Source organism: Aspergillus glaucus (assembly GCF_001890805.1).
Source record: "Aspergillus glaucus CBS 516.65 unplaced genomic scaffold ASPGLscaffold_7, whole genome shotgun sequence".
Taxonomy (NCBI): Eukaryota; Fungi; Ascomycota; class Eurotiomycetes; order Eurotiales; family Aspergillaceae; genus Aspergillus; species Aspergillus glaucus.
The window spans coordinates 436,662-451,187 of record NW_019170459.1 but is presented as its reverse complement, the minus strand read 5'-3'; the positions used below and the strand labels follow the sequence as shown (position 1 = coordinate 451,187).

Below are 14,526 nucleotides of genomic sequence, written 5' to 3'. Positions count from 1 at the left end.
AAAAAAAAAAAAAAAAAGACAAGTTTTTCCTTTTCGTTCATACAAAAGACAGAAAAGAACAAACCACTCAATGGCTGTTGAAAGACGAAGTAGATCCTGATCGCGAACGCTCTTCAATCTCATATGGGCTCAAAGTAATAGAAGATCCAGGGGCTGGGAGAAGATGGGTCCTACCACTTGTAATCTGGGCACTTTGTGCGGTGCCTGCGATGTGTTCATCCCTATACTCTGGTCCAGCATTCGTGTTGTCTTTTGCGCCAGTCAGATACTGTATTTCACCAAGATGAAGGAAGGAGGGAGGCATACCTGTACCGCGAAGCTCGCCAATCTTGTAGTGCTTCCACATCTCTCGGGTGCTCTCCTCCTCGTGCCATCGGTGCGCGATGAGTGCAGGAGCGGCTTCTGAGTATCGCAGTATTGCCTCAGCGACCGCTTCGTATCCGGGAGCAGTTTCATCATCGAATTTGCACATGCTACTGTGATCTGCCTCGATACCCATGCGTTCCACACCCTCGATGTAAGGAGCGGCAGAGGTCTCGTCCACGATGAGCTGACGGGTTCCCTTGATATCGGTCGAACGAGTCTCATGGAAGAAGTAAACGTGGTACCTGGGTAGGATCTCTGCAAAAAGACTGTTAATGTTCTGGAGGGTCTCATTGTCTGTCTGGAGCGCACTGATCAACTGGGAAGAGCTCTCCATGACCTTCCTAGGCAAAACCGCACTGCAGATGTTCTGCAGGAGCGAACCCCACTTGGCCATGTCAGAGCCGTTGTGCGGAGTGCCCAGGAAGAGAATGCCGTACGTGGACACAAAGACGGATCGCAGATGCTCAATCTTCTCGTTCATGACGTTGCGACAGTGGATGAGCGTGCGCTTGACCACGAGGCCCCCGAGGGAATGACAGACGAAGATGATAGGACGGTCAGAGCATTTTCGAAGCTGTAGGGCGTCCAGTATTAGCATAAGGAGCATAAGAGAAGAAGGGGAACGACGATCGCATGAAGACAGAGTACTCACATTTCGGTTCGCGGCAAGGCCCGAGGCCAGCGTCTCTGCGTGGTGATGGATATGGTCTCGAGAAGAGCCATCTCTGAAAGCCGCTACCTCGGCGTTGTAGCCATAAGTGAGGATGCGAACGTGTTCAAGGACCTCGGGAAGAAGCTCTGATGGCCAAAAGATGCCCGACTGTGACTTCCAGGTGTTATAAGGATGACCGTTGAGGCCATGAACGAAGACGATATCCACCAGCGGCTCCTTGGAGCAGTAGATCTGGGAGAGGCCGTACGGCTTGATCTTGTCTGGGTCCGCCATGTCTTCTTGCGCGGGTTGAATTCTGAGTAAGAATCAAAGCAAGAAGACGAGGCGAAAGATATTTCAGGGATCTGGGAGAAAAGGGCGATTCGCGACGAGGCGCATTTGAGAAAGTGACAGGAAGGCGCGAATGCGATGGATTGCGGGGTGGGAATGGAGATTAGCACAAAGCAGTCACAGGATCTGAAAAGGTGTAAAATACAGAAGAACAGAGAGGATAAAGAAGAGAAAGAGAAGAAGAAAAAGAGAGAGAACCAATGATTATATAGAAGAAGGAAAAAAAAAAAAAAAAAAAAAGACAAAGTGAAGAGAGTGTGGCAGCGTCTATTGTTCCCGTGAGCGATGATCAGGCTGACCAGTCATAGTCATGAGTCCAGAGTATAGGCTAGGAATTGAAGGCTCTTCACCTCTTTCCAGGGCTGCAGGTGCCTTGGATATGATTCAGTGTTCGACGCTAGTAATTATTCTATTTCTTTCTTTCGTTTCTCTGTTCTTTATTCTTCACTGTCTTTCCTTTCCCTGGTGGTGGTATTTACTGTCCGTGGTCAACTGAGCATCATCTACTCCGTACTCTGCGACTGTGGCTGTGAGAAATGCCCTGCAGCGCCAGGCAATCGTATAAACTCTGGAATACGCCTTGACGAACAATAATCTCGAATTTCTATTTCTGACACGGACGCAGATGTTCCCCGGAAAGCCCGACCACGGACACGGGTTGTCATAATGTCTGCGATAGCCAGCTGTCCTTGCAGCATGTATTGTACCTGCATCAACCACTGTTCTATCAGAGCACAAAGATCTGGATCAGCCCAGTAAAACGGGTCCTTCCACCGGGCCGCTTTACTTCGATCCGGGGTTCATTGCCCTAGGCGTCAACGTTGATCGGGGTTCGGCAATTCGGGGAAGGGTCGAGGTCGAATCATGGAGCAGGGTTCTAGTCAACACAATAAATCTGTCTTGGATCTGTCAAAGGATTATTGTGAGTCATGAAGGAAATTCGGTTATGGTCCCCGTTCATGCCCAGTGGTCGATTTGGGCTGTTCCAAGTGAAGAATAAAGTGCGGTGCCCGTCTGAGTCAGACAATTTGTATTCTATATATGTACGACCGGTAAGACAAGTGATGTAGCCGTTATACGAATAATCTGGCAGGTGAGATTACATATGAAATCATGTCCCTTGTTGGCCATGTGCAAGCGAAATATCCCCGGATTAGGGAATCATCACGTGCTAGATCCCGTGATCATCTGCCATCTGCCTTGCTGAAGATGCACTAAACGTTATCGGGTAACCAGCTGACCGGTATCGTATCGTCCAAGAGCTCATCATGACGTCGGCTGTGACGATGGGAGGAATGCAAGAAGTATGTATGAGGCAAATGATATAAGAAGAGGCAAGTCTCTACTTCTGGGAGTTATACAATTCATCTCTACTCGCATCTACCATTTGTTACTGCACCGCCGACCTTGCACAAACCCGAATACTCGAATCTTAAATTCTAAACTCTCCTATCAATAATAATCACCATGTCATTCCTCACGCGCGTTACTCCCTTGACCTCTCAACTCGCTAGTTCCGCTGCAAGGACGACAACGCCCGCCTTTAGTGTCCCTGCCTTCCGGTCCCTCTCCTCCACAACCAAGAAAGACAAGGGTGTCGCCGACACAACAAAGGATACTCTCAAGAAGGCGGATAGGACTGCGTCAGATGCAGCTCTCAAGGGTATTGAGACAGGCCGTATGCCCATGCTTCCTTTGTTTCTATTCCTTTTCTTTCCGGGTGATCTGTATACTGACCGGTGTAGAACATGTGAAAGACAGCCTCAAGGGCACTTTCGGCAGCACAAAGGGAGAAGCTGAGGCAAAGTCAGGAGAGTTGAAGGATGAGGCATCCAAATATGCTCAGGAGGGCAAGTCCAAGGCTGGGGAGGCCGCCAATGAAGCCAAACAGAAGGTTCATGAGGCTACCCGTTAAATCAGTTTCCTGCTGCCCTGCTTTTCTTGTGGCATGGTATTTGCGTTTCCATGTGTACATTAATGTATCATTAATTGACCAAGTTCTGGTGAAACTGTTCACGTTGCGGTCAAATGTCGTAGTATTCTGCAATTTCTCTAGAGTTGGGCAACCTGGTTACCTCGCTTCAGGAGGCGGCAGTAGCATCACGTATTCTCGAGAGCTCAACCCAAATCGGAGCACGTCCTTGTCCTGCACCTCCACATACTGTGCCGCCGGGACCGCTTCGCCGTTCAAGGTGGAACCGTTGGCACTCTCGAGATCAATGAGATATGGCTTCACTTTTCCAATCCGGTCCCCGAACTCATTTCTCTTCTCGACATAACGGAACTGAATGGCCGCATGCTGCTTGGAGCAGCTTGGGTGTTCCAGGGGGAAATCTACCACCATTCGTTCTTTTCCGACAAGCCAACAGCTACGCTCGTATAGCTCCACTACCTCCAAAAGATCTTCTCCTTTGAACACGTAGAGACGCCATGGTTCCTTGGCCGGAGGTTTGCGTGCCTCGGGGGGTTCGTGGTATTTGAGAACCACCTTTCCTCCATTGACGTCGACCGTGTTGCTCTCTGCTGCTAAGCGTCCCGAATTGGCAAAGTTGGGCTTCTGCTTCTCAACTGGCGGTTCCGACGATTCCCCCCCCGTCCTTGTGACTTCCGTCGATGTGAACGCTTCGTTTTGGGAAGAAAGGGGACGTTTGGATCGTTCCAGCGCCCTTGCAGGGGGACTGCGCGAGCGTCGAGAAGGGGAGCGAGTCCGTGATACACTCCGTCGTCTGCGGGAAGGCTTGTCTCGATTGTCATACGCGTCTCGGTCACGGCGTCGTCGGTGGGAGCGCTCTTCGGGGGATGCGTGTCTCCTCTTCCTGCGATCACCATCATCTGAGCCCCTGCGTTCTCGACGGCGATGATCGCGATCCCTTTTGTGACTTCCCCGACCGGATGGGCTGCGCGATGACCGTCTCCTGGAGCTATCTCTGCGGGAGCTTCGATGCTCGTCACGGCGTCGTCGACCGCTGTCGCGTGCAGGCGAATCTGAAGGAGACCGCCGTCGACGGCGATCAGGATAGTCGTCTGGGGACCCTGCCATATTTGCTCAATGGATGCGCATGCGGGGATTTGAGAGGAATATGAGCTGTTCTGTTCGCGAGTTTGCGGAGTTTGACCCAGCCGGACCACGTGACACAGACGCCGGATAGCGACGGGCTTTGCCTTCTCTACCATCTTCACTCTCAATATTCTCTTGCTATCATTTTTATTCTCATTGTTACAATTTATGGATGGCAGGCCGCGATTCCTGTCTTGAAACCATGCGGCCATGCCCAAGAAAGCCAACATTCTGTGCTGTGGTGGACTCCAACTACTGAACCCGCCCGCATCGCATGCCAACATCTCCCGTACACAGACAGTCTTCAACAACAGATTCTATGCCACAGTCCATGGTATCCCAAATAGTGATATAACCTGGCCGGCGACCACATCCTTCACCCCCTACGACCTATTCAAGCAAGACCGCGGAGCTCCGTATTCAAAACACCGTTTCTACGATTTCGTGAAGATCTACCACCCCGATCGGCCATGTAACGGCCATCCGCTGTGCAAAGGCATCTCCCAAGAAGTAAGACTCCAAAGGTATCATTTAGTGGTGGAAGCCCACGAGATTCTTTCGGATCCGTCTAAGCGGGCCGCATACGATCAGTTCGGCCTCGGATGGAGTCTACATCCACCTCGACCGATGGGCTCGTGGTCAAGACCAGGCTATGATGGAGCCGGGCCTATATTCGCCAATGCGACATGGGAGGACTGGGAGCGGTGGCATAATCGACATCAGCCCAAGCAGCGGCATGTTGTTGACCATCGGACTTTTGCCAAGGCCATCATTCTTCTTACCCTGTTTGGAGGCGCCGTGCAGGCATCATGGATTACCCAGATCAATACTGGATATGAGGAGCGACTCCGGGCGGTTAATGAGAAATCAGCCCGGTTTCTAACGGGGCGCCAGCAGAATACGACTAACCAGGGTGGTTCGTCTGAGGCGAAGATGCAGCACTTCCTCATACGCAGGGATCCTACGGGGTCTGGGTTGAAGGAAGAGGAGCAACCGGTTTATCAAGGTGTTCTGCATTCCAGGAAGCCGTCCCTGGACAAGGTTCAGAATTCGGTCCCGGAGAATGGATTGGCCCAGGCGAAGGAGCCCGAGAAGAGCTTGTGATTTTTCTTCCACTCTTTGTTGATATCTTTTCATTTGCATCCCCGAAGCTATGACGCTATGCCTGAGGGGTCATTGAGAATGGTGCAGGCACTATCCAGATACAGCACCATTGTACAGTATCATTCACACCAAAGTGCACACAGACTGCCACGAATGCATGAATTTCAGTGTCGATTACATTGCCTACAGATTTTCTTCACTACCATCAACGTATCTTGGAGTAGATACATGATTCAGTGGCCCCCTGTACTCCGTACCTACTACAGCCTACCATGGATCGCGCCAACTTCTCAGACAGCTCGAGAACTCTACAGCCAGACGTAGTCTCAATTGCCTCGAAAAGAGTCTAGCGTTGCCCTCATCGAAAAGCACGAGCACCACGTACGCTACCTCCACGAGTCCAACACCGCCACCGCCACAGGAAGATTGCTGAATAATCGCAACCGGTTTCCTCATTGAACGCCGGAGCCGAGGAACAAAAGCTGCACGAAATACGGAATACGGCGCATATAAAACAGGACTGGTCGCCTTAGGGATTGTCTGCTTTATCTCAGCGTCTCACCTCTCCAATCTCTCTCTCTCTCTCCGGATTGACTGCATTGTTTCCTACCCGGTTGTCCCGCCGCCCCTCATGGCCTCCATCGACAACCCAATCGCCTTTCTGAAGGCGATGCTGCCTCGGATCCCCCTCATGGTCAAGACGATCTTGCTCCATGGCATTGGCATGTCATCTGTAGCCGGGAAGCAAGACCTGCGCACTGAAATGACTGTCGCTATTATCCGGTCCTTCATGGACTTCCGACGGCCGCTCCGCAAACAGCAGATCGCCAGCATGCGCGATCCGGGTATTCAGGGTCCTATATGGGTTTCGAATATCACATTGCCGCAGCCCGAGGATGATATTCAGGATGCGGTGATAAAGGCGATCGAGGCATTGAACGTGGGTGGGGAGACGTTTGACATTCCTGGAGTTGGGCCTGTCGAGGCCGAATGGACGGGGTATCGCAAAGGTGTCGACAAGAAGGCGCCGCAGCCTGAGATCTCGGAGGAAGAGAAGTACAAGGAATTGCGCAAGGAGGCGTCTACGGATTCTGTTGTCTTGTACTTCCATGGAGGGGCATACTTGTAAGTTGCTTGTTCCTTGCCTGTATGACGAAAATCGTTAGCCAAAACTAACGGTTTGCTTGCTTTTTCCAACAGCATGATGGACCCCTGCACGCACCGTGTCCCAGTCGCACAATTCTCCAAATATACCGGTGCACCCGTCCTCTCAGTCCGCTACCGTCTCGCCCCCCAACACCCATTCCCCTCCGCGCTCGTCGACGCCCTAGTCGCATACCTCTCCCTCATCCACCCACCCCCAGGATCCCTCCACGACCCCGTCCCCGCCAACAAAATCATCCTAGCCGGCGACTCAGCAGGTGGAAACCTCTCCCTCGTCCTCCTCCAAACCCTCCTCACCCTCCGCCGCGTCTCCCCAACCATCCGCTTCCACGGCCAAGAAGTCCCCATCGACCTCCCCGCAGGTCTGGCCACCAGCTCCCCCTGGTGCGACATCACCCGCTCCATGCCCTCCGTCGTCAACAACGCCTACCTCGACTACCTCAAACCTCCATCCCAAGCCCCGGAAACCATCTACCGCCCGATCCCAGTCCCAGAAGACGACCTCTGGCCCCGCGACCCACCCCGCGTCGACCTCTACTGCAACGCCTCCGCAACAGCCCACCCCCTCGTCTCCCCCCTAGCAGCAGACAAATCCCTCTGGAAAGACGCACCACCCGTCTTCATCTCCGTCGGCGAAGAAGGCCTCTCCGACGAAGGCCTCATCGTCGCGCGCAAGATGCACCAGTCCGGCGTCCCCGTCTTCGTCGAGCAATACGAGGGCATGCCGCATTGCTTCGGTCTTCTCATGGTCAGCACGCCCGCGGGGAAGCGGTTTTTCAGCGGTATGACGGAGTTCATGCGCAAGGCTGCTGCTGGTGACATCGGGAAGTCTCCGGGGACTGGGACGTTTGTCGGGTTTAAGTTGAAGGATGAGAGGGAGATTCCGTTGGATAAGATTGTGGAGGTTAGTGATGAGGATGCGCTGGAGAGGTTGAGGAGGAGTACGTATTGGAGAATTGAGGGGGAGAAGGAGTTGGTGAAGCAGATTCAGGAGAGGGCTAAGCTTTAGGCTTTTCTTCTCTTGTGGTTATGATGTTTCTTTGTTTCTTGTTTTCGATTACGGTATACCCCGTGGGTAGGGATGCGCTTGTGTAAATGGTTTGTTGGATTTCTGCACATAGGCACACAAGTACATATGATACACGTTTAAGTACTTGAAAATAATATTTATACCACCTTTCAAATATATGAACATCTTCTAGCTCCTGGTCCAGTCGCGTGCTTCATCATTTTATCTAATCTTATCGATAAGATTAGATTCTTGCCAGTCCAAAGGCAGAACGTAAATGTACAGATTGTAAAGCATTGAAATATCGAAACACCTTATATTGGTAGACAGGGGGTATGAACAAAACGCTGACAATCAACCGTATAGAATACAATTCCCACGAAATACCAAACACAGATCAATAACCAACAAACTCCATTATCCAACGCCGGCCGTCACCGCTGCTCCCGAAAATGCAAAGATATGAAACTCCCAAAAGTGACAAAGAAGAGAAGGAATGTAAGAAAGAAATAAGGACGTCTAATAGAGCAACTCATCATCCTCCATCGAGGACTTATCTTCCTCCCACGGCGGCACGCCGAGTCCCGGAATATACGGCTGCCCATGTTGCGGAGGAGAGTTGATCACCGGAGTCGACGTCGCAGATGGAAACCCAGCGATCCGTGTCCCATGTATCCGTATCTCGCCCGTAAGGTTCAGAGCTCGGGGCGGCGGGCCATCATCCACAAATCCATCCCATAGCCCCATAAGCTGCATGGTGAGTTTGAAGAAGGCGAAGGCGATCGTGAAAGCCGGTGCCAGGAACGACGAAATATGCGACCAGCGCCATAGCATCGTCGGAATCACGAAGGGGAACTCGGGTGCGTCTGGTTTCAGACAGTTGCCGTGACAGGCTGTTGCGAATCTGGGACGGCAGTAGTGGTCGCACATTGTGGATTCGGAGAAGAACCAGGTGAGGAAGAGAAGTAGAAACCAGGTCAAGCGGGTGGGACGAATGCGTCGTGTGACTGGGTCTCGTCGCCATAGGTATGGGAGTGGGATGTAGGCGTAAAGACGGCCGTCGCCGTGCGAGCCACAGGATGAGCAGTTCCCGCCGGCGTGGATATGCTTGCCTTCTCGCTTAAATTTCTCCTCGATACTAGCGATTCCCGCTTTCATTTCTTTGATGCGGACCCCCAGGGATACTAAGTTGTCATCAATTTTTTCGACATCGTCCTTTGCTGGCTCCTCGGGACTTGCACGCTCAAGCTTTTTCAAGATGGCTTTTTCATAAGCTGCGTCCTCCTCCGCTTCAGTCTTCACTTCAGTCGGCTGCCCATTTAGAATTTCCTGGAGAGATTCGAGCGTATCGTCCCCCGGGGTATCTCCGTTGGCATTTGGATTCAGTAGAAATGCCTCAAGCCCACTCCCTGGCACGTCAGGCTTGGTCACTGGCGGCTTCGTCTTCTCCTTCTCTCTCTCCGCCTCTTTTTCCTTTTGTTCTCTTCTTTCCACCCGCTCCTCCTTTGCAGGCTCCCTTTCTCTTTGTCGACTCGGTTGAGGTTCAGGTGGCCGTTTATCGGTGTGCAGCTCTATTTGTTTTGGTGGATTCTGAGGCTCTTGTCTCCCTGGAGGCGATGGAACGATGTCCCTTGAAAGGTGTTCCGGGAGTTCAGTGACCTTCTCCGTCATCGGTGTATCGATCCATGCGCCTGTGACCACAGGTGTTTTATCGTAAATAGGCCTTTCAGGCTGTTTCGCCTGCTCGGGGGTCTTCATTTGATTCTCATTTTGAAAGCCGTTCACTCTTGGGCTCTCGTTTCTGGATAGCTTGCGAATGAGGTCGTGAGAATCACGTTTCGCAGGACTCCGCTTGTTGAATGTCGAGTTTTTATAAACCGAAACGGGTGTGTTGGAGCCCTGGCCCCCTTCGGTTGATTGTTGGTCTTTCTGTTGTGAAACCGGCTTGTTCAGTTCGTCGTTTGGTGCGCTTCGGTTATAACCACTTGTCGAACGTTCCCTCAGAGCACTCCGTGTCTCGAGACTTGTGCGATGCGGTGGGCGCTCAGTATTCCGAGATGGGCGAGTAGTGTCCGTGTACCCAAGTCTGGACTTTGGCCTGAAGTCGTCCGCAGCTTGATGATCCACTTGATCCCGCGAGTTACTCTCGTTCCGGGGGGCGATATTCCTCATCCAGCTCCGAGGGTTTGTTGCACGGCTACCCCAGGTCCGGGGGAGGTTTAACGAAGGTTGAGCCCCGCGGTCATCTTCCTCGACCTCCATCTCCGGATAGTCTTCTTGGTTCTCCTCCTCGCGCCGCTGTAGATCTTCAGATGTCAATCCTGAATGTATCCCGCTCTTAGTGAGCACTGGCGATTGACTGGTTATCACGTGTCTGAGTCGTCTCTCGTCATCGATATAGTCCGAATGCGACCTGCGAGGGGACCCGTCGGTAACGTTGTCCAAGAAATCCGCGTCGCCAGATGTGAATGGGTCCAGAGACACATCCTCAGCATACCTTTCTGCAGCTCCTGGTGATAAACGCCCCGCCCCTGTCCCATCCAGTCCTAGGTAATCCTGCACATAATCATCATCCACCATACCCTTGTCGCCTCTGATCTGGTGGTATGCCGCTACTATCTCATCCGGTGGGTTCGACTGCGGCGACGTGGAGGCGGTCATCGTCATGCTCCTTCTCCTACTAGGACTCGGGGTCCCCGGCGCGTAGGAATTGTCGAGCGCGAAATTGTCTCCTCCCGCGGCCGCGTATGCCCCGCTCAAGGTGTTTGTGTGGTTGAAGTGTCTCTGGTGTTGCGGACTGTCTCGAATTGGCCTCCGAGGGCTTAAGATGTCAAATAGATTCCTGTTGTTGTCGAGTGTTCGCGGTTGTTCGGGGCTGCGACGCGACTGGAGCCGGTCGCTGATGCGGTCGGGGTATGCCATGATGGGTTGTAGTTAATCGGTGCCCCCTTTAAGATGAATCGCGCGGGTAATTTTCATTCACTCATATAGAAACGAAGGGTCGAATTGTTGCTGGACAGCGCTGTGAATACGCGGTCATGATTATGCGTTGTTGCTGCTACTTTCGGATCCCACTATCACCGATACTGGCAGAACCCAAAGGCGGTCAATATAACCTGCCCTAACAGTACGCCCGACCCTCGACCAATAGGCAGAGAACCCTGCAAGGAACAACGGGATGCATGGTCCTATTCTAGTACAAATAAATTCAGATTTGTGTAGCTTTCCCTGTCTAATGGGTTGGATAGCTGGGAAATATGAGGAGCTAGCTAGGCATCCTCAGATGCTAGTGTGGATGTCATAGTAGCGTAGCGTTGCTCAGAAGTCTGTCAGAACACTGCTTTCAACCTCATCTCACACCTAAAGCACGTAACGCACAGAGTCTCCATGGACCAGAAGACTGGTTTAATTGACGGGCTTCGTTTCCTCAGTGACATAACACCAGCGGTATTTAAATTTATCTTCAGGAACTACTACGAGAAGGTTGAGATTCCCAACATCAAGGTATACAATAACACGTGCATCACCCCAGCAAAGTAAGAATACTAATATCTACCTGGTTGAGCCGAAGGATTTCGATACCTGGTATAAACAGCTTTACGAGGATGAGGATGCACCGAGCGCCGAATACGACTTCTGAAGCAAGAAAATCACCATCTTTGCCCCTCTAACGCCTGTTCACCAGCACGTAGTAGGAACTATGGTTAAGTGGCTTCAAGAAGCAGCCTACCAGCTTTCGGGTAGCAATAACGAGTACCGGCCGTGTACGTTGTACAAGATTTTCCTAGATCGCGACGACAAGAAGATCCCAGGTGTGGTTCTATTCAAAGCAGGTGAGCATTATCCGCTCATGGCCGTCGGAGTGGGCTTTGCGGAACCTCTGGACAAGTTGTTTTACGACGCTGAGAGGATCATGAAAGGATCCTGGGGTCGAACTGCTCTCGTCATTATCGTAAAGGTGTCGGGGAGTAAACAACATACGAAGGACGAGTCACCCTGGGGTCTAGCATCAGACCACGCAACTCTTCACAAACTATACTTAGACAATAAACTGGACTTGAAGATCGAAGCTTACTACGACAAGAAAGGCCTCAATATTATTAGTGACTTAGAGGCAAAGGTTTATATATACCCATCTACAAGAAAAAGTAGCCTCGGTTACCTGTCTACCAGTACAATTGCAAATCCGTCGAAGCCACCTCCGATAAGTCACCAGCTATCACAATTAATGGGAGGTCGTTTGATCTGCCCATCAAAGACCTTCATGAGGCGCTCCGAAAGGGAAAAGCAGACGAGAAGACTAGGCGCATTTATCGTATGATCCAGAGGATAGGAGCTATGGCTAAAGAGTCTTAGGCGTCTGGATTGGATTCTTCTCCTCATCTTATTCACATCATTTTTCTTTCCCACGTGTTGGCCGCATGTTCTGCACTATTGAAAGTTCGGATGCTACGACCATGGTTCGGGAACTATGATTGTCTACGACTCGACAACCGTTTATGACTGTCTCTATTTTGCTTTTTCATTAATAAAAAACACGTGTGACGTGTGATTTTTACGTTGCTATTGTCTTCACTCCTGCCCAGGAAGTTCACTCCAAGCCCTTCAATAGACGCTTGTGCTTCTATCTATTGTTGACCTGGTGTACTTATGGGGGATAGGAATGTACTTTGCTTACTGGCTCTTTATATAAATGTTTGAACATTTTCACATATGTATATATATATATTCGAACAGTCAGCCTACCTTACGCTTGTAGGTGATTTGACCGTATACGGAGTAGGATGTCATTACAGTACACAGTATATAAACAAGCAGCTTTGTATTGATCCTCACACATTACATATTATTGTAGGGTTATTTATAGTTAGAGCAGCGGAGACTGTGTTTCCCGATCGGGTTAGCGGTGCGGAGCATCTTAGAAAGGAAAAACAGCGTCATTCCGCGGTGGCTGTGAAGATTGAACAACACTTCTTTATTCTCAATCTGTGAAGGGCTCGCAGCACATTTACGCCACAAGGGCTCTATTCAGCTGATCTGCAGATATCCAGTAAGTACTCAACTCGATAGCTTTGAGGAGCAGTGATCGACTAACCAGTGGCCATGCGACCAGATCAGCTGTGTCAACTTCGCCGTTTCTATATCCGATCCTTATAAATCACGAACCCTCTGAGGACACATATTGCGCTGGAACACGTATCCGAATCAAATTCCTCGCCGGGACTGTTAAAAATAACCACGACGAACCCGATCTATACCCAACCACAACAAACAACACCCGGGAACCAGAATAACACAGAACGTCAACATGGCCAAGTCTGCAAGACGAGCAGGCAAAGGCAAAGGCGCTTTAACCCCCTCAATCTCCTCCGGCGCCTCAACACCAAGCTCAGAGTCCGGTCCTCTCCCACCCTTCGCCCGTGCCCCCGAATCTCTCTCCTCCTTCGTCGAACAGCTCTCCCCAAACCAAGTCTACCTAATCCACATCGACACCTCCCCGCATGACCTGAAGAAACAAACCTTCTTCGTCCCTTCGGTAATGAATGCGCTCATCGCCGTGATTATCGCCGTCAGAGCCTATTTCGTCCGCTTCTTCTACCCAGCCTTACTAGCCACAATCGTCGGATTGTCCAGCTCCACGACAGTAGATGCCTCGACAATGACTTGGCCCGAGATGATGAAGACTATCCTCTACCGCACCGCGAACGTCGTCTTCGATTACTTTCTCGTCCTTATATTCCTCCCCTGGCCCATCCGCTTCGTTCGGGGTCCCGTCAAGTGGCGCCGCTCCATCGGTTTCCAGGGCCACGAGATCATCGTCCGCCGCAGCCAGAATATCTGGAGCAAGGACCTGGTGCGCAATCGGTGGATCCGGGAGGATGAAGCCAGCCGCGACCGTATCGTCGCCGCCGTTACACCAGAGCGCCTTGAGAAACCGGGGTACATGCTCGTCGACGCAGACTGGGACCTAGACTACGACGCCATGATCCGCGCGCAGGAGCTCGTCGACCCGGCACGGAAGAACAAGGATGATAGAGTCCCGCTGGAGGAGTTCCGGACTGCGGTCCTCGTTAACACAGACACTGACGGCTGGTTGATCTGGCGTGTTGGTGATGAGAGCAGTACCACTCCGGATGGTGAAGAATATTCGGAGCAGCGGGACCAAATCCTCGCGTTCCGGGAGAAGCTGGCTGCCATTGGCAAGGAGGATTTGTTCTTCCGGTGGGTTGAGATCATTCAGTATGAGAGTACGCTGCCTGGTGGGTTTACCACTGAACGGCAGCAGTCTGCTATGGTGCAGGCGAAGCAACTATTCGAAGAAGGGGGTGTCGATTTCTCGAGTCTTTGGAGAGAAGTCGGTGGTATTGAGGGGTTCCTTGACCAAATTGATTAATCCGAGTTGTCGTGTTTTCAGTTGGTTTCCTTCATTAAAGGCGTTGTTCAGCTAGTTATAGATCGGCGTGGCGTGTTTCTTAATGGTCAAATGACGGGAATTGCATATACCATGTTCTTTCGGTTCAGTTTAATATATTCTGTATATCAAAAAACAGCTTGCATTTCGCGTATATGGGTATCACTCAAACATAGCATGACCAGTCTCCCAGAATGTAATCAAAGTCCAAAGCAGGAAACATAAAAACCAAAATATTCCATCATTCGTACCGCCATTGGAATCAAATGCGCTATAATCCAAACCAAAAAGCAAATAAACAATATGCTAATGAAAACAAAGCTAACGACTCCCTTCTAATCTATAATCGAGTGACAAAAGTTTCTCCCACGGCCGGAATCTCGTATCGGAACGTTGGCTGGTCATCGAGC

General features: G+C 51.2%; 8 protein-coding genes across 8 annotated transcripts in view; 5 read left to right on the top strand and 3 right to left on the bottom strand.

Moving 5' to 3' along the window:
• Positions 1 to 1,312, bottom strand: part of ASPGLDRAFT_65531 (LipA and NB-ARC domain protein) — a gene marked incomplete at both ends in the record, with an annotated part of 4,922 nt that extends 3,610 nt beyond the window's left edge. The window contains 3 exons of the mRNA XM_022548907.1: positions 109 to 204; positions 307 to 940; positions 1,019 to 1,312. Coding sequence (XP_022402244.1) covers positions 109 to 204; positions 307 to 940; positions 1,019 to 1,312 — 1,024 coding nt within the window. The remainder of the gene's footprint in view (positions 1 to 108; positions 205 to 306; positions 941 to 1,018) is intronic.
• A 1,524-nt stretch (positions 1,313 to 2,836) lies between these two features.
• ASPGLDRAFT_123719 (uncharacterized protein) lies at positions 2,837 to 3,284 on the top strand (the record flags this gene model as incomplete). The annotated part of the gene is made up of 2 exons (XM_022540424.1): positions 2,837 to 3,047; positions 3,115 to 3,284. The coding sequence occupies 2 exons, from the start codon at positions 2,837 to 2,839 to the stop codon at positions 3,282 to 3,284; spliced, it is 381 nt and encodes a 126-aa protein (XP_022402243.1).
• A 165-nt stretch (positions 3,285 to 3,449) lies between these two features.
• ASPGLDRAFT_93472 (putative FHA domain protein SNIP1) lies at positions 3,450 to 3,935 on the bottom strand (the record flags this gene model as incomplete). The annotated part of the gene is made up of 1 exon (XM_022550540.1): positions 3,450 to 3,935. A coding segment is annotated over one exon (486 nt), but the record flags the coding sequence as incomplete, so codon positions are not given.
• A 702-nt stretch (positions 3,936 to 4,637) lies between these two features.
• Positions 4,638 to 5,450, top strand: ASPGLDRAFT_97631 (J domain-containing protein; the record flags this gene model as incomplete). Its single annotated transcript, XM_022550611.1, has 1 exon — positions 4,638 to 5,450. A coding segment is annotated over one exon (813 nt), but the record flags the coding sequence as incomplete, so codon positions are not given.
• A 712-nt stretch (positions 5,451 to 6,162) lies between these two features.
• ASPGLDRAFT_123617 (alpha/beta hydrolase) lies at positions 6,163 to 7,704 on the top strand (the record flags this gene model as incomplete). The annotated part of the gene is made up of 2 exons (XM_022540416.1): positions 6,163 to 6,656; positions 6,732 to 7,704. The coding sequence occupies 2 exons, from the start codon at positions 6,163 to 6,165 to the stop codon at positions 7,702 to 7,704; spliced, it is 1,467 nt and encodes a 488-aa protein (XP_022402240.1).
• Positions 7,705 to 8,007: 303 nt separating this feature from the next.
• ASPGLDRAFT_45518 (uncharacterized protein) lies at positions 8,008 to 10,726 on the bottom strand. The gene has a single exon (XM_022546267.1). It carries the CDS (start codon positions 10,624 to 10,626, stop codon positions 8,224 to 8,226), a length of 2,403 nt encoding a protein of 800 aa, XP_022402239.1. The 5' UTR covers positions 10,627 to 10,726; the 3' UTR covers positions 8,008 to 8,223.
• Positions 10,727 to 11,404: 678 nt separating this feature from the next.
• Positions 11,405 to 12,385, top strand: ASPGLDRAFT_1514185 (uncharacterized protein; the record flags this gene model as incomplete). Its single annotated transcript, XM_022542246.1, has 2 exons — positions 11,405 to 11,824; positions 11,878 to 12,385. 2 exons carry the CDS (start codon positions 11,405 to 11,407, stop codon positions 12,058 to 12,060), a joined length of 603 nt encoding a protein of 200 aa, XP_022402238.1. The 3' UTR covers positions 12,061 to 12,385.
• A 283-nt stretch (positions 12,386 to 12,668) lies between these two features.
• Positions 12,669 to 14,240, top strand: ASPGLDRAFT_1362188 (uncharacterized protein). The gene is made up of 2 exons (XM_022541443.1): positions 12,669 to 12,754; positions 12,818 to 14,240. Exon 2 carries the CDS (start codon positions 13,013 to 13,015, stop codon positions 14,096 to 14,098), a length of 1,086 nt encoding a protein of 361 aa, XP_022402237.1. The 5' UTR covers positions 12,669 to 12,754; positions 12,818 to 13,012; the 3' UTR covers positions 14,099 to 14,240.
• Positions 14,241 to 14,526: the final 286 nt, after the last annotated feature.